The 25,467-nt window shown below is 38.3% G+C and overlaps 1 protein-coding gene across 2 annotated transcripts in view; it reads left to right on the forward strand.

Moving 5' to 3' along the window:
- Positions 1-265: 265 nt before the first annotated feature.
- The window catches only part of LOC148870005 (26S proteasome non-ATPase regulatory subunit 8 homolog A-like), a 38,755-nt gene continuing 13,553 nt past the window's right edge, over positions 266-25,467 (forward strand). Inside the window, exons 1-5 of one of the 2 annotated variants that reach the window (XM_088970888.1) lie at positions 266-586; positions 4,029-4,107; positions 10,998-11,100; positions 11,294-11,557; positions 16,354-16,465. In XM_088970888.1, the coding sequence (XP_088827014.1) occupies positions 482-586; positions 4,029-4,107; positions 10,998-11,100; positions 11,294-11,557; positions 16,354-16,465 (663 nt within the window). In that variant the 5' untranslated portion in view covers positions 266-481. Of the gene's footprint in view, positions 587-4,028; positions 4,108-10,997; positions 11,101-11,272; positions 11,558-16,353; positions 16,466-25,467 lie in introns of both variants that reach the window. The other variant, XM_088970887.1, reaches the window with a different exon arrangement.

The following is a 25,467-nucleotide window of genomic DNA, read 5'->3' on the forward strand; positions in this document are numbered from 1 at the left end:
ATAGAGAGATGCTTGGATGTTTCCAATGCATAGAGGTAGTGTTTTGTGGGTAGGCATGGGTAGAGTTTTTGGACACCAGATCTCCTGCCCATGCCTGCCCACAATACACTACCCCCTTGTGAATTGGGAACATCTCCCGTGCATAATACTATGCAGAGGATGAGATGTTCTCCTTGTGTGGCTGCGATAAATGTGGGCAGAGTTCTTGTGGGCAGGAGATCTGGACTGAGTTTATGTGGGTAGGAGATCCCGAGTGGATTGATTCACCAAAACCTCCAAATTCAACCAATTCACTAAGGTTGGACCGGTTTAGGATTGGACCGGACCGACCCATACCGCACCGAAGTGAAAAGGGGTCGAAAAACGTTGCATGAACCAAATGCCCTCTTGTTCAGTCCTGTCTCGGTCCCTTTTGCCCTAAAGCCATTCCCTCTATCCTACTGTTGGTTGCAGAGCGACGGAGAAGAGCGAAGAAGAATAAATGGATGCGAAGATGACAGAGGTGACTCAGTTGTTCGATCGATTCAAAGCTGCTTCTGTGAGGAATGATCAGGACACCTGCACAAAGCTCCTCTCCCAGCTCAAGGTAACCATCCGACAACAACATTAAGCACAGGAGAAAATTTTATCTGCAGTTGAATACTTTAAGTTTCTAAGAAACCATAATCATAATCACTGTATTTGCATTGCATCTGTTTTCCTGGCCCTTTCATTTTCTTAGTTGAGTCTGGTTCGGGGTTTTGAGATGTGGAACTTTTCAACTTTAAAGAATTACGCGCCCTGGTTTACTAAAGTAATGAACTAATGAAAGAAAAAGAAATTGTTTGCATGAGAATGTTTATAACCTTCCGAAAGACCTTTCCAGGGTCCACTCTAGGAAGATAGCAATTTGCTTTTGTCGTTATTGTTCCCGGGTTGCTACATCTCTTTACTCTCCTCCCAAATAGAGCCACATTTCACTAACCTATTATGGAGACGCAGGAGCACTAGCACTGCCGTGATACAGTTAATACAGATTAACCTTTTATGTGCCTCTTCATCAAGAAAGAGATGTCCTTATTATCTTGCATGAAGATAGAGCCCTGTTAGATGAGAATTGTACACTATTTTTTTTTCCATACCTGATATTTAATTCAAAGGTTTACCCTACCTCTTCAAGAATAGGACAAAGAAACAGAAAGAAAATGATGAGGATTATTTGATTTGTTACTGATAAAAAAGGACTGTCTGATTCATTAATATGCAACCAAGATGTTCCAAACATTAGTTGACCTATTGGAAAGGATAAAAGGAGCATTTTATTATAGGGAATGATTATTTGTTTAAAGCTTGTTTAAGCAGAAGACAAAGTTGGTATCAGTGTTTTAAAAGCGCAAGGCGCAAAAAAAGTGCAAGGGCCAATTTGCGCCTGAGGCGCAAGGCGCAAGGCGAGGTGTGCGCCTTTTTAAGAAAGGCGCAAAATTACAAATAAAAAGCTAAAGAACAAAAAAAAGTCAGAAAATTCCAAAAAAATGCCAAAAAATTAAAAAAAATGCAAAAAATTGAAAAATATTAAACATAATGTTAATAAAAATATAAACTTAAATTTTAAAATAAATGATTTAAAAAACCTATTATCTAAAATTAAAATACATAAACATAACATGTAAAGTGTATTCAAATGAAAATATAAAAACAAAAGCAAACATATAAAGCATTTTCAAGCATGTACAACCCACAATCTCTTTTTTTTTTCCTTAATTGCATTGCTTCAAGTAGTTAATGTGATGTAAAACATATTGCATTCTTAATTCTATGAGTTGCCTTTGTAGCACACCCCTCGAGGCAAGCCCGAACAAGTCTATGTTAGGGTCTGAAGTTCTTATTTCTCACATAAAAAATAATGATTCTACAACTTGTATTGCCTTTTAAGAAGATATTTTATTGCAATGAATGAATAAACAACATCAGCAAATAGGGGGTTCTCAGAGGCGCAAGGCGCACCAGGCGCGCACCTTTTGAAAGAGGTGCGCCTAGGACCTGGGCGAGGCACATACCCCAAAATGCGCCTTGCCTATGCACTTTTAAATCACTGGTTGGTATTTAAATCTAATAATACCAGAAGACATAAAATCCAGAAAATTATAAACATTTTATGCAGTATCGCACCTTTGAAACAACTTCTCTTGAATCAGTCAGGACTTAAGGTATCAGCTTATCCACATCTATGATGTCAGTAATAATAGAATAATCAGGATGCTCAGAAGACTGTAGCAGTGGATAGGGACATAGTTACTTATGGTTATGCCAACAAAAGCCCCTACTAGAATAAATTGGGAATGATGCACTCAACTCAACTTGATTCATCATTTTTTATTTATTTATTTTTATTTTTTCTTGAGAAAAGGTAACTTTCATTTCAAAAGGAAAGGGAAAGGATGTGCATGATGGGATGTACAATCAAACAAAGGCCTTAACATCAAACAAAACAATAATCCATCCGATAGCTTATATGGGCAAAGTGCTTGCACTATACCAGAAAATCCTTTCTGATCCAGATTTGGCTAAAGATTTAGATGTTTGGTTCAATTCCCTTGGGATCCATCTGAAAACACAATGCAGGGATGCTGAGATTTCTCTCATCTCATTAAGAAAATGTGCAAGTTTTCCCACCCAATTGCATTCCTTGAGTCACATTTGATTATGAGAGAGTTAATCTGGATGGACTTGGCATTTCTTATGCCCTTGAGAAATGCACGATCCTCTTCTTATGAAGCATCAGTAGAAAGAATTGGTCCGCTGAAGGTCCAAATCAGATTCCTGTCAGAGTTCAAAACAACTCCCTGAATGCGTGCAACTTTGGGCTGGTCAGAGAGACTTCTGAAACTGCCATCAAATTGCAGAATGAAAGCAACCTCAGGCATGGGAAAGAGAGTAGACCCGAGATGGGGATAATGGGGGAAGATTGCATGATCTCTGAGAGATTTCTGTCAAGATCACTATGACTAATTCCTGTGAACATCTTGTTTATCAACATCTAGGAATTAGCCAAAGGCAGAATTCTGCCCCCAACGCCTTCAAAAGAAGTGGTCTTGTCCTAAAAAAAAATTCTTCTATTATAAGCCCCCGACCCACATCAAGTTCCTATGATTGCTTTTCAGTAGTATCTATTCCTCTGCCCCTCCCTACTGCCAAATTGACTAATGAAATCATGAACACAGTTGGGGGGACCCAATAAAAGCTGCACATTATGCACATGGGGTGGGGGGGGGGATATAAAGCTTCCCTGACTTCTTATTTTGGATATTGTCACAAGTGTTAATGTGACCACAAGCAGCCTCTCAAATGAAGGAGATTCTTGGGGGAACTTAGAAAAGCCATATCCATTTGGTTGAAGATTGAAGAACTTGATTCAGCCTACTTGAATTTTGTAGCTGATCCTTAATACTCTAGCTTCTAAAATATATAAAATGGTATGTCTTAATGAATTATACTATGAAAAAAAAATCTAAACATGCTAGAAGTTTAATTATGTTTTTTTTTTTTCTTTTATTGGTAGAAACTTAATAAATTTAGCATTTCAGAACTACGCCATTAACATGAAAGTTGTACCCTTGTATGTTTAAGTCCTGCATAGAGTAAATTGTTTAAATGCTAAATATTTGTAGTCACAACTTGACTCAACAAAGCCTTGATCCATTTATATGACAAAATCATCATTAATTAATGAAAAATAATTAACATTTCTAGTCTCAACTCAACTCAACAAAGCCTTTCCCACCGATTTGGACCATTAACATTTACATGGGGAAAAAAAGAGAATCAAATTTTGAACCATGGCAAAGGTGATTCATGAAAAAGGTGAGAAAAAGATGTTTCTTTACTGCCTTGAGGAGATTCACCCAACTACTGCACATATAAGAAAGAACTATGCCTCTGAGTTGCAATATCAAAAAATTCACTATATTTTTGCTTGGCATCAATTTATAAACAAGGTGAAGGTTTCTTCTCTTGTTATCGACGTCTGTACTAACTTATGTTACTTTCAGGTCTTGTTGACAGGATTTAGAAGCCTTCCACCACTGTTTGAAGAGTCACCAGATGCCATTTATGAATTGACAATAGCAAGTAACTTTCTTAATTTAACCTTGTTTATTGTCTTTTGCTTACATTGTTATATGGTGTTTTTAACTGTTATTCAGAATGTATTTGTGTTGATAGTAGCTCTACTATTGAGATATTGTTTCAAGTGTCTTTCACTCTAATAGGGGTTTATTGGTCATTTATAATATTCTTAATTTAACTTTTTTTTTTCTTTTTGATAGGTAACTGTTAGTGGATTTTTTTTTTAATTTAATTTCTTACATAACATAATTCACCTAATTAGACTAATAACTGTTTTTTTTTTTGTTATTTGGGTAGGCTCCATTCAGGAAATCATGTAGATGTTCCCTTAATTACATCTCTATTAGGGGTAGAGAAAACTTTTTGATTCAGATTCAAAAGTACAAATGAATTGACTAAACTAAGTATCGTTTTTTTACAGAATCTTCCTTTGAAAATTCTGGTATATATTCCCTCATTGTTTGAGAGAAAAACCAGCAAATAAATAAACAAACTTTTTATACATAACAAGTAAATAGGTATCGTGAATAGTCATATTTCATCAATAAGGCTACAAATGGTCTTTAATTGTGGTTATGTGCATTATCATGGTGTGAAGAACCATAATCAACCAAGTTTTATAACAAGGTTGTAAATGTTTTTCCCCCTCACTAGGGGAAAATAGGAAAGATCATTTAACTAAGTGGGAGGTGGTGTGTAGGATTAAAGAGGAAGGGGGCTTGGGATTAGGGAACTTAATTCAGAAAAATGCAGCCTTACTGGAGAAGTGGCTGTGGAGGTGGCCTTTAGAGAGAGTCAACTTGTGGCATGAGGTGATTGGAAGCATACATGGATGCTAAGAGATTGGATGGGATGCTGGTCTATGAAGGTGGGCAACTTCGACAACCCCTTGGAAGGCAGTGCATAATATTCTTCCTCAGTTATATCAGGTATGGTGTGTGTGATGGCAACTCTGTCTTTTGGGAGGACACTTGGGTTGGAGATGTCCCCCTGAAAACCCTTTTCCCTTGTTCTCTGTTTTCTGGTACAAAAAAGAAGTTGTTTCCAAATTTTGCTCATCGTTGGAAACCCTTTGGGCTCTTACATGGGATTTTGGGTTCCGTAGAGGCTTAAGAGATAAGGAGATTGAGTGCTTAGTCAGTTTACTCTGCCTTCTTGAGAAAGCTTGTTTGAACCCCTCTGAACCTGACAAAAGAATTTGGACACCTCGATCAAAAGGATTTTTCTCTTGTGCTTCTTTTTTCAAATCCCTTTGTTGTTCTAACCCTCAATAGGCCTTCCTTGTTAAGGAAGTTTGGCGGGACCTGTACCCCCCTAAGATTTTGGCTTTTTATTGGGAAGTGTACTATGGGAAAGTAAATACCTTGGACAATCTACAAAAGAGAAGACCTTTTCTCTATATTTTCCCCAACTGGTACATCCTTTGCAGATCTCAGAGTGAGGACTATTATCATTTGCTAATTTCTTGTTCCTTTTACTGCAGAGTTATGGGACTGTCTTATCTCTTTGTTTGGGAGAAGTTGGAACTTTCCAGCAGATTTAAGATTGCTTTTTGATCCCTCTACTTTTGTTTGGCAGCAGAAAAGGGGTAAAATCACGTGGAGGTGTGCAAGAGCTGCATTGATATGGACAATTTGGGAAGAAAGGAATGCTAGAACTTTTTTGGAGATGGAAAGGAACCTTCAAGAAATTGAGGATTGTGCCTTGGTTTGGGTGATTCATCGGCTGAAATCTTTGGACTTGTTCCACCAATTCTCTTTTAATGACATTTGGAGGAATTGGGAAGTAGTGGGAAGTTGTTCATTTTCTAAGACTAAAGTGAGAACAAGCTGGTCATCACCTCCTGCAGGCTTCTTGAAGTTGAATTTTGATGGAAGCAGTCTAGGAAACCTAGGCCCCTCTAGGTTAGGTGGGGTATTGAGGAATGAAGTTGGGAATGTGATACTTATCTTCTCATGTCCTTTACGAGTGGGAGGCTCTACTAGAGCAGAATTGTTTGCTGCCCTACAAGGTGTACAGTTTGTTGCTCAATTAGGGGTGGAACAACTAATATTTGAAGGTGACTCAAAGTTGTAATAAGCTGGTTGCAGAACCCATAGTTAGTAGTTTGGTGCTTCAGGAATGAAATTAAAAAGTTTAAGGTGCTAACAAGAAACATGGACCTAAGAATACAATGGGTGGAGAGATCAGCAAATGCTATGCGAACTGTCTAGCCAAACAAGGGGCAACTAAGGATTTTTTGTATTGGGCACAACTGTAACATATTGTTTTTGTTTTCTTCTTTAGTGGAGAGATCGCAGATCGCGCCTCTCCAAGGGCTGCTTGTATGTGCTAATATTTCCAAATTAATAAAAGGTTTCTATTTATTGATAAAAAAATGTGTCTTATATATGTCTTCTGCTATGTATCCTTCTTCTTCTCTCTTTTATCTTTACTCTTAAGAAAGGAGATAGAGAGAAACAAACCATCTACAACTAGGTGCTTTTACTTGGTTGATTATGGTCCCTCTATCAAGACAATTTGGGGATTAAACCATTTACATTCTAATTCCCAAGGGCTGATTATGGTTCCCTTCAAATGAAAATGAAGAACAAAGGGATAAAATCTGTCTATAATCAAATATTCAACTTGATTGACTACCCTTCTTGTATACAAAATACAGAGGATTAAGACTTTCTACAGTCAAAATTTCATTTGATTGACTACAAATTATTGTGAAGAAAGGAGTGAGAGGGAAATCTTCTTTGTATCAAAAGGAAAAGAAAGAGAGAAATGTATTGTTGTAGATTTTCTCAATTATATTTTTTTCTTCTCATTCTTTTACACTTGATGTAAAAGAAATGCTAATGAAAAGTTATTTTTTAAGTACTCTGTTGTTCTTTTCTTTTGTTCTATCCTTTCATTTTTCCAAGTCAAAATCAGAAGGTGTTCTCTACTTTCTTGTGGAGATGTAATTAAGGGGAACAATCCACATGATTCCCTGAATGGGCCTTATCCAGAATAATAAAAATTCAATCACTTGATTGAGTGAATTATGCTGCATGACAATTTATTAAAATTTTCACACCAACACTTGTGATGCCTCTCATATTGGGATTGGAGCAACTCTTTGCCAAGAGGGTCACCCAGTGGCTTTCTTTAGTGAGAAACTTAATGAAGCCAAGCAAAAGTACAGCACCTATGACAAGGAATTCTATGCTGTAATGCAAGCCTTGAAGTACATTAGTTCTCAAAAGAGGTTAAACAACGACATGTCAAATGGGTGGCATTCCTTAAACGGTACAATTTTGTGATCAAACACAAGGTTGAGAAGGAGGATAAAACAGCTGATGCACTTAATTGAGTGGTCTATATTTTCTCTACTATGGCTGTACAGGTGGGAGGTTTTAGTTTGCTCAAAAGAGACTATCTTACATGTTGTTTCAGCATTGTCTATGCAGATTTGCGGTCAAGATAGCAAGCAACATACCCAAAATTTTCATTACATGATGGGTTTCTCTTCAAAGAGATCCATCTTTGTCTACCCAATACCTCACTTAGGGAAGAGATAATTTGGGAATTACATGCAGTGAGTGTTGTAGGTCATTTCGGAAGGACAAAACTATTGCCATGGTTGAAGATTGTTTTATTGGCCATGACTCAAAAAGGGATGTAGCTAAGGTTATCAAGTGGTGCTGTGTATGTCATCTAGCAAAGGGAAGGAAACAAAATATTGGTTTGTACACTCCATTCTCCGTTTGACATTTTTCCTAGCATGACCTTAGCATGGATTTTGTGCTAGGTCTCCCTAAGACTCTATAGGGGCATGATTCCATCTATGTTGTGGTCATCGCTTCTCAAAAATGGCTCATTTCATTCCTTATAGCAAGACATCTAATGTTGTATACATTGCACACTATTCTTTAAGGAAGTTATGTGCTTGCATGGCCTACACAATACTATTTGTTTCAGATAGAGATGCCAAATTTATGAGTTACTTTTGGAGGACTCTTTAGTGTATGTTGAATACTAAGTTGAAGTTCTCTTCAACTTTTCATTCTCAAACCGATGGTCAAACTGAAGTTATGAATAGAAGCTTGGGAGATTTACTACATTGTTTGGTGAGTGACCATGCTACACAGTGGGATTTGGTGTTGCGTACAATTGGATTTGCCTACAGTAGCTCCGCAAAAAGAGGTACAAGTCGCAACCCCTTTGAGATAGTGATGGGAGTTCAGCCTAAGAAACCGAAAGACCTAGTTCCTTTGCCATGAGAAGCAAGACCAAGTGCTGATGAAAAAAATTTTGCTAACTGCATCAAGGAGATCCATGATGAAGTTAGGAGGAAGATTGCAACCACCAATGAAGCCTATAAGTCCTGTGCTGACCTATGACTTAGGTTTATTGATTTTAATGAAGGGGACATTGTAATGGTACGAATCAGGCCTGAATGTTTCCCTAAAGGTGTTACAAGAAGCTCTGTTCAAGAAGTTCTAGTCCTTTTAAAATAGAGAAGAAAAGTAGCTCTAATGCTTAATTGCTTGTGTACTTGATTTGCCGAAGGATATGGGTAGAGTAATATGTTCAATATGGAGGATTTAATGTTGTAGCTTGGTGATGCAACCATTATGGACCAGCCCATAGGTTGCTTACCACATTCCCCCATTTCTAAGGAAGAGATTGAAGATGTTATTGATGATCAAATGTTTCAACACGGCATAGGGGATATCACAAGTTTCTTGTCAAATGGAAAGGCCGCCCTCTCCCTGATTGCATGATGCTTATTTGGCATCATTAAATGATGCGGGGCCCACACGGGAGCTATGTTAGTAGTGGATCAACTTGGGAAGATCCTAGAGTCTTCAATCCACCTTAAGATGCTCTGTGTGGTTGATGCTTGATAGGACTTATTTGACTTTCTTATATTTATGGGTAGTAAGGGTATTTTTGTAATTTTGCATGCTGGGGGGGGGTTATGTTTGGGAGCAGTTCTTAGTCTAAATTCCCCTTTGTTTGGCTTTATATTTGTAATTGTTCGGGGGCAGATTAGTCTAATCTAGCTTCTTTTTGTAAGTGGCTCGTTGGGCTTCCTTCTTATTAAGCTTGTAAGGCTCATTTGGAGGATAGTTTTTGTTAATGAACAAAGAAAGTTCTTTATAGAATTTGGTTTGAAGTTGGGGGGTGTAATTTCCCTCACCCTTAGGTATGATTGTCTATGGCTTTCATCTAATTTCCATCTCTTCTCTTCTTTCTTTGTTAGTTCTTTGTTTTGTGCTACACATGTAGACCTAAGTTGGTTGCAGGAATAGTACTAAATCACAAAGATCCTGCATCAAGTTTGGTAGTGGGGAATGCATGTGGGAGATTCAGGTTTGTTGATCCAAGAACAAGCTCTTGGTGGAACCTTGTTCCTGCACATGTTTTGGTTGAGGTGATAGAAATCTATCGGGTGCCTTCGTCTCTGTTACTTTGCTCTGTTGGGGGGGGGGGGTACTTTGATCTAATACTTGTTGAAGGGTCTTATTCGTTAAAGTGGATAAAAAATATGACTTTGTGGAAGGTGGAAAGCAGCAAGGTTTATCAGTACTCTGGTAAGATTGGTTGGATGTCGAATGGTCATCTTGTAGAGGGTGGAGCAGATGTCGAAGATGAGAGTATTTTGGGAAATAAAGTTAAAGTTGTTGGTAGTGGGGGTGGTTCGTTGGGTCTTCTTGAAAATCTAGTTTAAGTGTTTGAAGAGATGTGGAGAGTGTGGGGTTCGATTTTGATGTTCCAGTTGGTTTTGTATGTTGAGGATTGAGGGTCTAGTCTTGTTTGTTTCTTTGGCATTTGTAATTTTTTCCTGGGTTTCGGGCTGTCATCAGATATTTCTTTTGTTATGGGGTGGGGTTCAGGTACGAGGATAATTTTGTTTTTCCGGATGGGGTTTGTGTAATTGTTTTTTTTTTTTTTTTTTGATAATTGGGTTTGTGGAGTTGTTCTTTCTTGGGATTGTTCCTATTGGGGTTTTCTTTGGTCTTTGTTGGTTAATTGCTTATCATTTCTTTGTAATCTCCTTTTTATGTTTAATAATATTTTCTTTTTTATTTACTTTAGAAAGAAAAGTAGACTGAGATGGTTTGGTCATTTGTAGAGAAGACCATTTACCGTTAGAAGAAGTGGATCTGTTACAAGTTGAAGGGGCTAGAAGAGCTAGGAACAGACTGAAAATGACTTGGGTGGTAGTAAGAAGTGATTTAAGTGCTTGTAATTTAATGATGGATATGACACTGAACAGAATGAAATGGTAAAACAGGATTCATGTAGCCAACCCCATATAGTTGGAACAAGACTTGGGTGATGATTTGATGGGAGTTCCCATCACACCTTTATCTGCATCCTAGTCGGAAACCATGAGAAAGCAGTTTCCAGATGAAGAGACTGATCCTTGGGTAAATAGGAGCTTACAATTTTTTTTTTCCACTTTCGAGACTCCTCAGATTTGATTGTCCTGCTCAGGCTCAGCTAGTAATAACCCGATAAACTGGTTTGATAAATTTTCATTTCAAATGGGGGTAATTTTTCTCTTGGTTCCAGAGAAATACTTTCATGTTCTCTAAACCATGTGAGCTTAAACTGAACTTTGAATAATATAACCATGATTGTTGCCAAAGATGATGAATGAATGGTTTCAATTTTTCCTATACCTGTTCTATTTTCTTGGTGAAGTCAAGTCCTTAGAGGGTATGATGTTCACTATTTCTAATGTTCCTGAAACTTAGTATGCATACTAAATGACTAATTAATATTATCAGAGGTTCTAAAGCAGTAAGGCCTCTAATTAATAAAAAAAGCGTCTGTGTGCATTTACTTGCATTCATATTTCTAATTATATTCCCCTTCTAATGTTTATTTGTGTGACTGAGAATTTTCAGGGGATATATATGAACATGCTGTAGTTCTTAGTGTGAAGACAGAGGACCAAGATGCCTTTGAGAGGGATTTCTTCCAACTGAAACCTTATTATACAGATGCTGGGTAACTTTCTGTTGGCTTTTATGAAGGAAACAAAAAAATGAAGTTAATTATACACCTTTAATTCTTCAAAGTGATATACTCCTTGGCTGTTCCACAATGCCTTTTGTTTATGTTGGACTTTATCATCACTAAATCTTTACCTTCCATCTTCTATAACCTCTTAGAAAAGTAGTCTCTTCTGTTGCTGGAACAGGCACTGTTTACCACCATCGCCGCAGCAGTACCCAATTTTGGGCCTTAATCTTCTTAGACTCCTCGTGCAGAACAGAATAGCGGAGTTTCACACTGAACTGGAACTGCTTTCAGCCACCACCTTGGAGAATCCTTGTATTAAGCATGCTGTGGAATTGGAACAATCTTTCATGGAAGGGGCTTATAATCGCGTTTTGAGTGCAAGACAGACAGTGCCACATGAGACTTACGTTTATTTCATGGATCTCCTTGCAAAGACAGTCAGGTAATATACTATACATGCATATTGAATTAGGAAATGTAAGGTGTCCATTGAGTACAATTGTATAAACAAACAACAATCCAATGACATACTGGTGAATGTGTTACATTTGAGGGTGTAGATTTTGTAAGGTAGTCTGATTTATTGCATTCTTTCTGGGTGAAAAGGTAGGGCTGCAAATAGATTAGATCAAGATGGATATACCTAGATCTCAATTTGATTCATTAATATTCAGATTTTAATCAAGTCTTACTTGCCAGATATTTATTGAATTCTAATCAAATTCAGAATGCAATTGAATTTTGAATAGCATTAATAAGTTAAACTAAAAGTAATATTATGTATATTTTTTTATTAGTACCAAAAAAGATTTTATTAATAGAAGAAAAAAGTAATATTATGTATTATTAATAAAATGAACTAGAATTGACTGCTATTGTGTAATGGATCGTACATGGGTCACCCTTAACTGGATTGAATTCAAATTTGAGTTCGAGAAACAGATAAATTTTACAGCCTTATCAAAAGTTAAAAGGAAAATTACAGGGAGGTACCTTGCACTTTTGGGATAGTGATACTTTAAGGGCTTCAACTTCCACTTGCAACGAATCAACATTCAACTCCAGCCGTTAGCACTTTTGGAGCACATGATGTCATGTGAGCCTTGGAACATTTAAAAATCCCAAAACTACCTTTGCATGTTTCATGAAACTGTTTCTCCCTCTCCTTCATTGGGTCTCTAAAACCCTAGTTCTTAAACCCTTTCCTTCCCATTTTCTTTCTCTGTGTTGAACGAATAGGGTGTTGAAGCAACACAACAATCTGTGCATTAACCATGTCCGTTTCTGTCATTTTGCAATTTTATTCTCTCAGCTACTCAAACCGTGAATGGGCATTTTGGTAGATTTACAACTCACTGTAACATCTGCAGTGGATTTTCACTTGAGTATTGATTTCTGAAAGTACATTGTACATCGTTGTCGCAAGTGGAAGTTGAGGCCCTTAAGTGTCACTACATCCAAAGTACAGGGCACCACCCTGTAATTTCCCCAAAATTAAAGAAAAAATTAGAGGGATAATTTTTCAAAGACCTGATAAACGAGTGTGATTATCTGCTAAGTTCATTCTCTGATGTTGATAGTGTACTTAATTGGCATGGTTACCTTGGTCTGTGGGTTCCAGCTCCACTTCTGCATTTCATGTTAGCCATAAGTAGGAGAATTCTATTAATAGATGTTACATGTGGATGTGGTGCACTACACATATGCTGATGATACTAATGTACTAAACACCATTTTGGAAGCTACCAGCATACCTGAACTTTGATTCTGTTGTTTGGAGTGGATTTTTCTTGGCTAACTCCCATGAAATTACAGTTGCAGTCTGATCTTATACTCTCACACTGAATGCTTTAAGTTTTCAAAGTGCCAAGGTGAACCTAGGTGATAGGGGGTTCCTAGTTGCCTAGGCGATGGAGTTTTTTATAACAAAATTTATAAATCTCACTTTAATTCCCTATGCTTTATAATAATCAGCAGTAACCTCTGACTTATAATTACCATAGTCTTCAAGAAATAAGTATAAGTGTCATATAAGAACATAGAAAATCAACATATTTATGAGAAGAAAAAGAAGAAAGAAAAGAAAATATAGGGGCTGGGCCCTTGTTTTTATCCCAGGAAGAGGAGGAATATTAGTAATATAATAATAATTATTAATATAATAATGACAATGATAATTATTATACATAATAATGACAATGATAATTAATATAATAATGACAATGTTAGTATATTTGAATTGTAATGTAAACTGAGAGGCTGTTCTCAGTCTTTGCTCCCTTCTGGGAGGCCCTTTGTATGGTTCTGATTTCTATTTAATAAATTTACCTTACCTTTTTCAAAAAAAATTATTATATATTATAATAATTAATATAATAATAAGAATGATAGTGATAATTTCTTGGTTGTTATTGTGATTGGATAAAAACTTCAAGTTCTTTACTTATCAGTTCAGGTTTTGAAATTGTTAAGGGTTCAATACTACATCACCAACTTGTGTTTTAATTGAACCCGAACAGATAATAAAATTATAGAAAGTAACTAGTATAAGAATTATAAAAATATTATAAACACTCAAAATGAATAATTTGGTGTAATAATATCTTTTCTAATATTATAAATATCATAGAATAAAAATATAAAAATACTATGTAGCACCTTATACAAAAGTATATAGGTGCTTGGGTGAGGTGATCCTCCAAGGGTGCCTTGTTGCTCAAGTGTAACCTTGACAACTATTAGGCCAGCTTTTATTAGTGAAAGCCTAAGTTACATCTATTTGGTAAAAGAATGGTTGGATTAGAAGAATGCAGAAACTCAGAAAGTTATATGTTCCTTATAGAGAGCCCTAGGGCTGATACAGAAGCTTCAACTCAAAGAAAAAAATAAAATAAAACTGGTTTATATATCATGAAGGTGCCAATGGATGCAAATTTTGTACATTTGTTACCTGCGTGTTTGCTCCATGGGGGCCTTGGACTTGTATATTATTTCAAATTTAGGTGTTCTGATATTGTAATAGTAGTGGTCTTTGGTCACTTGGATTTCAATTTTAGGAAGTTTTATTTATTTATTTTCTTATTCCTAAATTTAGTCCAGGTAGACAGAGTGGATAACTTTTATTAAATAATAAAATCATGATATATCCTAAAGGTGGGATTGCACTTAAAATAAAATGAAGATTAGCTCAATTTGTAGCACAACCAACCTATTAAATGTTTAGATTGCTTGACTTATCAATTTGGTTTAGACATAGTTGTCAAGGCAATGCCTAGGCGACAAGGCACTCTTGGAGGGTTGCCTTGCTCAAGTGCCTACGTATTTTTGCATAAGGCACATAATTTTCAAGGCTCCAAGGCAAAGCTAAGCGATAGGAGGGCCTCGTTGGCTGTTTTTTTTTTTTTTTAATCAGAAACGGTAACTTTCATTAGACAGATTAAGAGAAATACACTGTCACCACCCAGTTAAGGGTGTTTACCCCAAGAAAAGTGCTTTCTGATTACAGAACAGCCCAAAACAAGTTTTCCCTAAAAGTTCCTTTCTTTGCAAGGGTGTTGGCTAGTCCATTCGCTGACCTCCTTGTCCACTCGAACAGTGCCCAAGGGAGTCCAAACCTCCCTTGCTAAGCAGTTTATTTCCCTCATGAATTGTCGATGTGCCCAAGCCCCCAAGTTATGTGACTGCAACCACCCAATTAATAGTTTAGAGTCCCCTTCTACCTCAATCTGGTGTAAGCCCCATTGTTTAGCCAGCCTTAAACCTTGTAGCAAGGCCATAATCTCTGCTCTCAAAGAGTCTCCATCACCTATTGGACCTGAATACAGTGCAACCAGTCTGCCCTCCCTGTCTCTGAAGGCTCCTCGCACCCCAGAGGGACCCGGGTTTCCTAAGGAGCGAGCTCCCATCGAATTTCTGCTTCACCCATTGATGTGCAGGAGGGATCCATTGCTTCTTTAACACAGACCTCAATGAAGAAGAGTTTGCCACAGTGTACCATCCTCTAAACAAATCATCAGCTGAATAATCTTTAGATAAAGGGGATGCTTTAAGCCAATGAATGACCTTGGTAGATATGCAGTCAATGATTTTCTCCTTAGATCTTTCAGAATCCTGGAAGATCCTATTGTTTCTTTCTTCCCAGATTGACCACAAAATAGCTGCTCTTATTGTCCTCCACATTGCTCTCCCCTTCTTCTTTGGAGGTCTAAAGAAGTTTGGATCAAAGAGTCTTACTACATCCGAAGGAGGGTGCCTTGTTGGCTGTTGCCTAGTCACCTAGGCAGGCACCTAGGTAATGGAATTTTTACATAGAAACCATGAATCCTGGGAGTATTCCCTAGATTCTATAGCAACCAGCAACTACTTTTCGTTGATAATTATCTATGAACATAAAAAAGGTATAAGCTTCATATTAAAACATAGAAAATCAACATATTTATGAGGAGAAAAAAGAAGAAAGAAAAGAAAATTCAGAAAATATAGGGGCTGAGCCTCTATTATTGTCTAGGAAAAGGGAAAAAAGGGGTGGATGTTGTCATTGTTGACGATGATGATAAAGATAAACGATGTGTTGGACAGAATTTTAAGTTCTTCTTTGCATAGGGTTCATGTTTTGAAGTCTTTGAGTGTTCAAGACAGTATACACCAACATATGTGTTGATTGTTGATTGAACCCTAACAAATAAGAAAATAATAAAAAGAAACTAGTATATAAATCCATAAAATGAATGTTTTAGTGTAATAATATCTATTTAATTATTATAATATTAAAAAACAAAGAATATAAAAGTGTTTCATAGCGGTATGTACAAAATAGGTAGATGATTAAGTGAGGTGACCATCTGTGTGTGCTTTGATAGCTATGATAACGCACTACATGGTTACTTTTCAAAAAAAATAAAAATAGTGCACCACATAGTTACTTATACTGTTTTCTTTTTATTATTTTCTTATTTGTTTGGCACACAAGTCGGTGACATAGTCTTGAATCCTCTAAGATTTCAAAACCTTAACTGACATGGAAGAACTTGAAGATTTTATCCTCAATACACAAGAACAATTGATGAATGGCTTTTTTTCTTTATTTTTTTTTCTGGGGGAAATAAAGGATCCACCCCTTTACCTTTTTGTTTTCTAAAGCTACTGAAGCTACTGTTACCTGTATTTTGCACTTCAACTTTAGGTGCTGAAGCCTATGCTAACAATATTTTCTTATGTGTTTTTGAACTTCTTTTTCAGGGATGAAATAGCAGGATGCAGTGAGAAGGCATATGATTATCTCTCAATTAGTGATGCGAAGCAGATGCTCATGTTCTCTTCTGAACAAGAGTTATCTGAATATATAACTGAGGTAGATAGTTTAAACATCTTGACTCGTGCATTTTATATTGCTTATATTTTTCCCTTCTGCCCTTCAGAATACTCTACTTGTCAATATAAGCATTTTATATTGCTTATGTTGACCATTTTTCTTGCTTTTTTTATGTAGGATAAGGTAGGGGTCCTACAAATTCCAGATCTATGTTGGGATTTGTGGGGTGGAGGGGCTATAGGTGCTTAAGGATGGGAAAGCACGTAGGCAGTTTTCTGTCCATCATAGAATGAGCAAGAAATGAGAGAGTTCACTTATTTTTTTTACAAGTAACAGAAATTTTCATTAGAGATTAATATGGAGATTACAAGTAGATAAAAGAGGAGATAAGAGACCTTATCCACAACACCCATAAGAATAATTGCAATTTGGCCCAAAACATGTTATTCCTCTGATGGGCACACCTCCAGGCCCATCACTAGCACTTGGCCCACTTGCATGATCCCTATCCGGAGATATCAGAAGACCTACGTGAGAGCAAAGATTTAAAATGTCGGTGTCGGTGGAAATGTCTGTCATCCAAGTATAGGAAACATGTTAGAAATATCGGAACTATCGTATGGAAATATAATAAAAACTATATACATGGTGGAAACATTGTAAAATATGCAAAAATATAAAATGATATTTTATGAAATGATAAAAGAAGCATGGGGACACCTTTTTCAATTATTATCTCGTTCCAAATCATTGAACAAAGCTAAGAAACTAAGGTTATAGACAAAACTTTTAAAGTTGTGTGAACCTTAAGATTCAAGACTACATGACATAATGAGTTCAAAGAAAATTTGAACTTGTAGAAAATATAAATGATTCTTGTTGATCAACCAAATAATCTATTACACAAATAAAAACTAATATTTAACTTCATGTTTGAAATGAATATGGAACTGGTTCAAAGTGGTAATCAGGTACCTTAGGTAGGCATTAACTAATAACTTTGATGCTCTACATATCTACAATATTGTCACCAAATTATGTTATAATACTATTCTTTGTACTCCACACAGTGCTGCTTGTGTTCACTAGGGAATATGTAGATTCCAATAAAATTTAGTGTCAGTACCCATGATAATGGAAATATGTCGTGGAAATATTAGGAAATTTATGGACATTTTAAATCATGCGTGAGAGGATCATGCCAACAAGTTAGTTACAGCTGAGAGGCTTTCCACATAATGTAATCCCTATAAATGGTCATATAGAGAATAAAAGAGATTTTCTTTTGAGTTCTTCAACCCTATTCATCTTCTTCTTCTTCCTTTATTTGAAGTTTGTAGGAGGACCAAACTCTCTCTCGAAGCTCTTGTGATAGGCAGTTCCTATCAACTAGAATGAGAGCTTTGATTGGGGCAACCCAATGGTGAGTACTAGATCTGCTTCCATTGAGGAGTGTATTGATCAAATTGAGGGGGAACTTCACAAGTTCTTAGGCGACATGAATGAAATTAAAGCTACTCTGTGGTCTTGATCAAACTCAAGAAGTTGACCATTTGTGAGAGCAAAGACGACAAAGAGGAAGGCTCTAGCCAAACAAGTAGTCAGAATGGTGGGGTGACACCATGGAAATAGATGAAATTGGTCTTTTCGAACTACTCTGGTGAGGATCCTGAGCTTTGGATCTTTAGGGATGAATGGTACTTTGAATATTGTGAAACTCCTGGCAACTAGAGGGTTCCAATTGCTGCTATCCATTTGGAAGGAGAGGCAATTCTCTAGTTTCACCGGTTTCGCCAGTCATACCCACAAGTGACTTGCGCGGGTTTCACAGAAGTCCTCTATGTGCTATTCGGACCTATTGGCTTCAAGGATTATGACAAGCACCTTTCAAAATTGCGCCAAACAAGGTTGGTTAGAGATTATCAATTAAGTTTAAGTGCCTATTGACTTGAGTATAAGGGTGGCCGGAAAAGGCCCTATTAGGTTGCTTTGTTAGGGGGTTGAAGGATGAGATAAAGGTGGAGGTGAAGGCCCTGCAACCCACCTCCATTATGGTTGCTATAGGCCTGGTCCATCTGTATGAAGAGAAGTTAGGCTGACTTAAGAGGCTATTGGGTAAATCTCAGGGTCCCATAATTAAGACCCCACCTTTACCCCAACTTATAGAAGACAAAAGGGCCCAAATCTAACTCCATCTATCCCAACTAAATTGGAAACCTAGGGCCTCAGACCCAATGTTCCTTTCAAGAAATGAACATGGGTGGAGGTGCAAGCCCGACAAGGTAAGTGCCTATGCTACAAGTGTGATGAGAAGTTTGAACTAGGGCACAAATGTAATACCTAACAAGTGTCTCCTTTAGATCAATGGGCGAAGGGAAGAAGAAGCCCAAGAAATTGCAACCCCTAAAGAAACTCAAGCTAATTTGGGTGTGATATTTGGTCTAGGCCCACCAAGGTATCTCTACAAGTCCTCACTGAGCTCACATCCCCTCAAACTATGAGAGTTGAACTACCTTAAGGGATGGGTGGTATCCATCTCGGTGGATAGTGGCAGCACCATGAACTTTATTCCGGAGAATGTGGCACTGCTTCTAGGTTTAATCGTTAGGCCCACCTTCAAGTTCAATGTTCAAGTTGCAAATGGCACCTTACTACCTTGTGAAGGGATTTGCGGTGGCTTGGAACTCAATATACAAGGGGAAGATGTCCAAGTAGATCTCTACACATTGGTCTTTAGTGGGGATTTGCTAGGGGTCCAATGGTTACATAGCTCGGCAAGGTGATTTGTGATTGGTCAAATTTGAGCATGGAATTCCAAAAGAATGAGCATACTATCATACACAATGGGGCTAAGGCATTGCAACCTCAACTAACTACCATAAGCTCACTATTCAAATCCAGCTTGGACTTAGACCAGCCCACCTTGATGCTATTGGGCCCTTGTCATTCCAGCCCACACTTGGATACTATGGCAATAAATGCCAGCACTACTTGTTATAATTAGGAATGGCAACGAGGCGGGGATCATATTCCCTGTCCCCGACCCCGATTTTGAAATAAATCCTCGTCCTTGACCCCGATAGAGACGAGTTCCCTATGGGGATCCTAAATCCTTGAAATTCTTTAATTATATATATATATATATATATATATGAGGACTTCATTCCCCAACTGATCGGGGATCCCTATTAATCCCCATCCTCGTCCCTGACCCCACGAGGTCAAGGAGGTCGGGTACCTGTAGCTGTAGGTGATGGGGCAATGATTTAAAAGGCGCTCCTAGGTGCTTAGGCGAGGTTCATTTAAGGTATGTGCCTAGTGCGACTTGAGCTTCAGCCTAGGTGTATGCCTTTTTAATTTTTTGCGCCTTTTGTTCTTTTTTGAACCTAACGGGCCAGGGTCTCTACCCTCAGACCCCCAACCAAGCTCTGAGAACCCCCTGTTTGCTTATATTGTTCATTCATTCATCCTAGTAAAATATCTTCTTAAAAGACAATTAACATTATAAAATCGTTTACTTTTGTGTAAGGATTAAAATTTTAAGACCCTAACATGCATTTGTATGTGCTTGCCTTGAGGGGCTCGGTACAAAGGTGGCTCTTAGAATCAAGAATGCTTTTACATTACATTAGCTATTTGAAGTAATGCAGTTGAGGAAAAGAAAAAGAGATTGTGGGTTTTACATGCTTGAAAATGTTTTATATGTTTGATTTTATTTTTAAAATTTCATTTGAATGCACTTTACATGTTATGTATATGTATTTTAAGTTTAAATATTAGGTTTTTTAAAACATTTATTTTAAAAGCTAAGTTTATATTTTTATTAATATTATGTTGAATACTTTTATATTTAATTTTTTTTTTGGGTATGTTTGTATTTTTGCACCTTGCTTCAAAAAGGCGTGCCTCACCTTATGCCTTGTGCCTCGAGCGCAAATTGCCCCTTGCGCTTTTAAAACAATAGGATGGGGAAAATTGCCATCCCTATTTATAACTAGTAGTTGCAGGCCCTCCTAGCCTAGTACCAGATTCTCATCATGCACATGGCAGCTCCAGTTGATGTCTGCCCCTATTGGTACAAACACTATCAACACCAAGAAATTTAACTTTTGGTTCAAGACATGTTGTAGTGGGGCATTATAACAGGCTAGTAACAGCCCCTACTCACTAGTTCTTTTTGTCAAGAAGAAAGACAACACTTGACACTTCTGTGTTGGCTACGAGCATTGAATGACATTACTGATAAGGACTGCTTTCCCTTACCCCTTATTGACGAGTTGTTGGATGGGCTCAGGGGAGCCAAGGTGTTTTCAAAGCTGGATCTTAGGTTCAAATAGCACTAGATCAGGGTCCATAGAGATGATGTCCACAAGACAGCCTTCCCATGATGGCCACTATGAGTTCCTTGTTATGCCATTTGGCCTATCGAACTGCCGTTGACTTTTCAATCTCTCATGGATGTCATGTTCAGGCCCTACCTCCATAAATTTATTTTGGTTTTCTTCAATGATATTCTTATCTACAGTCCTAGCTGGCCACTCCTTCATTTGTGACTAACCTTGGATATTCTTAAGCAGCACTGGCTCTTTGTCAAGTGTTTTTGGGCAGGGGCAGACTCAATACCTTGGGCATGTAATTACTACTAATAAGGATGGGCTGGTCATGGCCGATCTAGAAAAATTGGCCAGCATAGTGCATTGGGTCCAACCCAGAACAGTGAAACAACTAAAGGCCTTCTTGGGCCTAACCAAGTATTACAGACGGTTTATAAGGCAATTTGGGCTGTTGGCACCCCCGCGGTAGTCAACACAATCGTGGGGATGATTATGGGCTATGGCTGGGTTGTATATGTCTCGTACTAATTAGTTCCTCAATAATGGATTCGATTTGACGCTTCTGAAAATACAGGCACCTATAAGGCTGTAAATTGGCCAGAGCAGCTCTTGGAACTATGAAAATCCAGTGGTCTTGGGAACAATGGGGTGGTAGCCCTGGGGTTCACTAAAAAACTTAGAGAATTCCGAGAGTTGTTCCAACGATAATTGGTTCTCTTCGAATTCACCCTGGTTAGAGGTGTAAATTGGGCTGTACGCGGCCTGGCCTGAATTTGGACCTGCCTAGCCATGTTGGGCTTGGGGTTCCAGGTCTATGGGCCGGCACGACACGACTTGCGGACCTGTAGCTATATAGGGTGGTTTTTTACAGAAATACCCCCCCAACAGCTATATAGGGGGGGTATTTATGTATTTTGGTTTTTTTGGGGGAGAAAGAATGACACAAATGCCCCCAACAGCTATATACCAACTAGTTTGGGGGGGCATTTTGGGTAAAGTGATAAATAACTTTACAATGACCAAAATGCCCTTCCCAAAAGCTAAAAAATGGCTAATTTGTAGGGTATTTGGGGCAATTGAATTATTTTCAATTCTATAAATAGGCCTATCCTCCACCATTCTCATCACACCAATTCAACAATTCCTATAAATAGCCCTATCCTCCACCATTTTCAATTCCTACAATGATCAAAGTCAAGAACAATAGGAGAAAATGATGAAGTCAATATTTTTTGTAAACTCAATAGTTGTATAGCATTTTTTCAAATTATTGTAAAATTTGTTTTAATTTTATTTAATTTATTTGATATTTTTATTAACATAATTTTTTATTTTCAATTTGTAACTATATTGTAATTTTTATATTTTATTAATTTATTCCATGTTCCAATTTTCATATTTCATTCATCCAACCATTGTATGCTTTTTATCATTCAAATTTAAATGAAATAAAATTCCTATTCTTCCAATTTGTTATTCACTTTGAGTCTTTGTCTCTTTGACTTCTTATTTGGTTAAGTATTTTTTTCATTTCTTTGTTAGATTTCTTATTTTTTTCAAATAGTTCCCAAAGGAAAGTTAAATATTTTAGTTCTACTTGGCAAAGAAAAAAAAATAAAAAAATGTAAAAAAAAAACAAAAAAAAAACAGTCTGGCCTGGTTTGGCCCCTGCCCAAGGCCCATCCTATGGCCCAGCCCGGCACAGCCTGTAGCCCACCCGGCCCAGGCCCGTTGCACAGCATGGGCTTGGGCCGTGGGCTGTGCTGGGCCAACCCCCCAAATTATCCCTCCGGAGGTGGCATGACCCAGGACAGCCCACGGGCTGGCACGGCACGACCCGTTTTACACCTCTAACCCTGGTATGGCTCTAGGGTTAGTACTAGACTTGTATAGCCTGAGCCCATGGTTAACAGTATGGGTTGCTAACAGTCATGACCGTATTTTATGAGGGTGGACAAGTTCACAGGTCTGGCTTCTTCAGGCCAAGTTCCACATATGTGGGTAGGCTTTCCATTTAGCATAAAGTCCATGATAATTTTTTTCTAATGGTGTGGTGCATTGGACCCAATAGGTGTAACCATGGATGCCCAACACAATGTTGGCAAAACTGAAATTAAAGGGATGTAGGTCTAAATGGAAAAAATGTCCTTGGATTTTAAGAGCCATACTTTTGCAGATTCTATCACATTGAAGATGATTCCCGTCAACGACATGGACTATGAAAACTGAGATAGGTTGAACAGTGAGTCCCAGTTGGTGTGCTAGAGAGCTGGTCATGAAATTGAGTGTGCTCCCACTGTCCACTAACACATACCTTCCTACCACCCAGGAATCCTTCCACCCTTTTGGTCTGGGCAGAGACAACCCATTCAATGCTTGCAGGGAGATTTCGGGGGTCTCAAGTTCACAAGGATCTACTGCTTCTTCCTCATATGCAAGGCCCATAGAAGCCTCCTCTTCTTCTGGCCCATTAGAGTCCAAAAAGAAAAACTGTTGCTTTTTGCACTGTTGGCTTGGGTGGAATTTCTCCTCGTAATTATAACACAGGCCCTTTTCCCTTTGGGTCTGCATTTTGGCCCAGGTTTACTTCTTGAAGGGAATATTTTGAGGTGGGTCTGTTGCTAGCTGGGTTCAGAGTAGTCTCAGGTTTGGCTAGGGTTGGGGTTTTAAGGAGCGGTGCACCCAGCTGATTCAACCTCAAGAGCTGATTTGTCCTCTCCTGCTGCAGATGTGTGAGACCTACCGCCACCATAACTGTTGGAAGATGCAGAGTTTTCACTTCTTTGCATATCTCCTCCTTGAGCACTCCAATAAAACAACCCACCATTGCCTTCTCCAGCCATCCGTGCACCCTCATCGCCAACTTCTTGAATTCCATTTGGTACTCCCTTATGGTACCGGTTTGTTGGAGCCTAGAGAGAACCTCATTGTGATCTTCAAAAGTTGTAGGACCAAACCTATTGCAGATGGCCTTTGTCAACTCCGTCCAAGACACCTGAGGGTGTGAACAACAGTACCATTGGAACCAGAGTATCGCCTCCCCATGTAGATAGGTCACTGCCACTGCAACTCTGTGTTGACTGGGTATTTCATGAAAATCAAAATACCTCTTGGCCTTGTTGATCTAAGAGACTGGATTGTTGCCAGAGAAGGGAGAAAAGTCCAGCTTTGGAAACTTGCAGAAAGGACCCCCAGCCCTTTGGTTGCTTCCCTTGACTGGAGCACTCTTGATCACTGTCCCACCGTTAGCCGACGTTCTTCTTCACTTATCTCAAATCCAAAGCCACCTTGTGATAGTTCAGCTTCAACTGCTCCATCCTATCGTCCGTTGTGGCTAATGTGGTGAGAGACATCAATGACTCACCACTCCTTGCTCTGATACCAAATGTTAGGAACCTGCCTAACACAAGAGCTCTCTTTGAGGGGAGCTCTGCCTCCTTACAAGAAAAGAGAAGGAAGGAAAATTGGGGATTAATCTCTCCCCTTTATTCCTTGGGCACCTTATATATAGATGGCTTCTTACAATTGGAGATCAAGTAATTACGATAGGGTATCATGCATTTTGTACCACTGGCTGACGTGGCCTTCTAGAGGAAATAAACTGGTATCCCTGATGCTGCTGGTGTCCACACTGGGCTGGAGTCTTTTTTTTTTTTTTTTTAAATAAGAGTTGACCACTGGGCTGGAGTCTTTGTGGGATCAATACCTAACAGCAGTGGCCCACCCTTTTTTTTGATAAATGAGAGTAATTTTATTGAAATAAAATCAGAAAAACAAGCAGCCTAAGAAGAGGCACGAGATGTTACCTCCCCCAAGGACTGAATCATAAAAACTAAAACATGCCCAAACCTGAGATACAAATTGCAAAGTAGCCCAAAACAGATCACCCCTTGACACCCCTTGCTTGGCCAGAGAATCGGCCATTACATTTGCTGATCTGCTAACCCACTGGAACCTAACAGTCATATTTCTTGTCATCCATTTAACTTTCTTTAATAGATCCCTGTAGCCCCAACAAACTGTGTCTGGGCTATTCAGCCAGCCCACTACTACCTTGGAATCTCCTTCTACTAACAAATTGTTCACTCCTAATTGACTAGCCATCTGTATGCCTTATACCACTGCTAGTAGCTCTGCCCTTAAAGAATCGCCTTCACCCACTGGTCCTGAGAAGAGAAACAACGTATTGCTGTCTTTATCTCTCAAAATCCCTCCAATTCCAGATGGCCCTGGGTTACCTTGGCAGCTGCCATCAAAGTTCAATTTTACCACTCCATCCGGTGGGGGTTTCCATTTAACTTGTAATTTGTTCTTAGTGGAGACTGTAGAAGCCACTGCTTCCCAATTTCTCCTTAAGAGTCATCAAAGGAGAAATCTGCCAACAATTGTGAAGATTTCAGCCATGAAATTGTCTGTCAATATACATTCCTTGACTTCAGCAAAACTTCTTTCCTTTTCTTGAAATATTCTAGCATTTCTCTCCTCCCATAAAATCCACAAGGTGGCGGCTCTGATACATTTCCACATTATCTTCCCCCTTTTTGTCAATCTCCCAAGAGCATCTGGAGTGAACAACATCTTTACTTCAGAGGGCAAATTCCACCTGCACCCAAATAAAGAAACAACCCAATTCCAAATATTGGCAGCAAAGGAACACGATATCAGCAAATGGTTACAGTCCTCATCCTTCACTTTACACATAAAGCA

The sequence above is a fragment of the Nelumbo lutea genome, chromosome 2, assembly GCF_056320005.1.
Source record: "Nelumbo lutea isolate HS-2025 chromosome 2, American lotus-T2T, whole genome shotgun sequence".
In the NCBI taxonomy this organism is placed as follows: Eukaryota; Viridiplantae; Streptophyta; class Magnoliopsida; order Proteales; family Nelumbonaceae; genus Nelumbo; species Nelumbo lutea.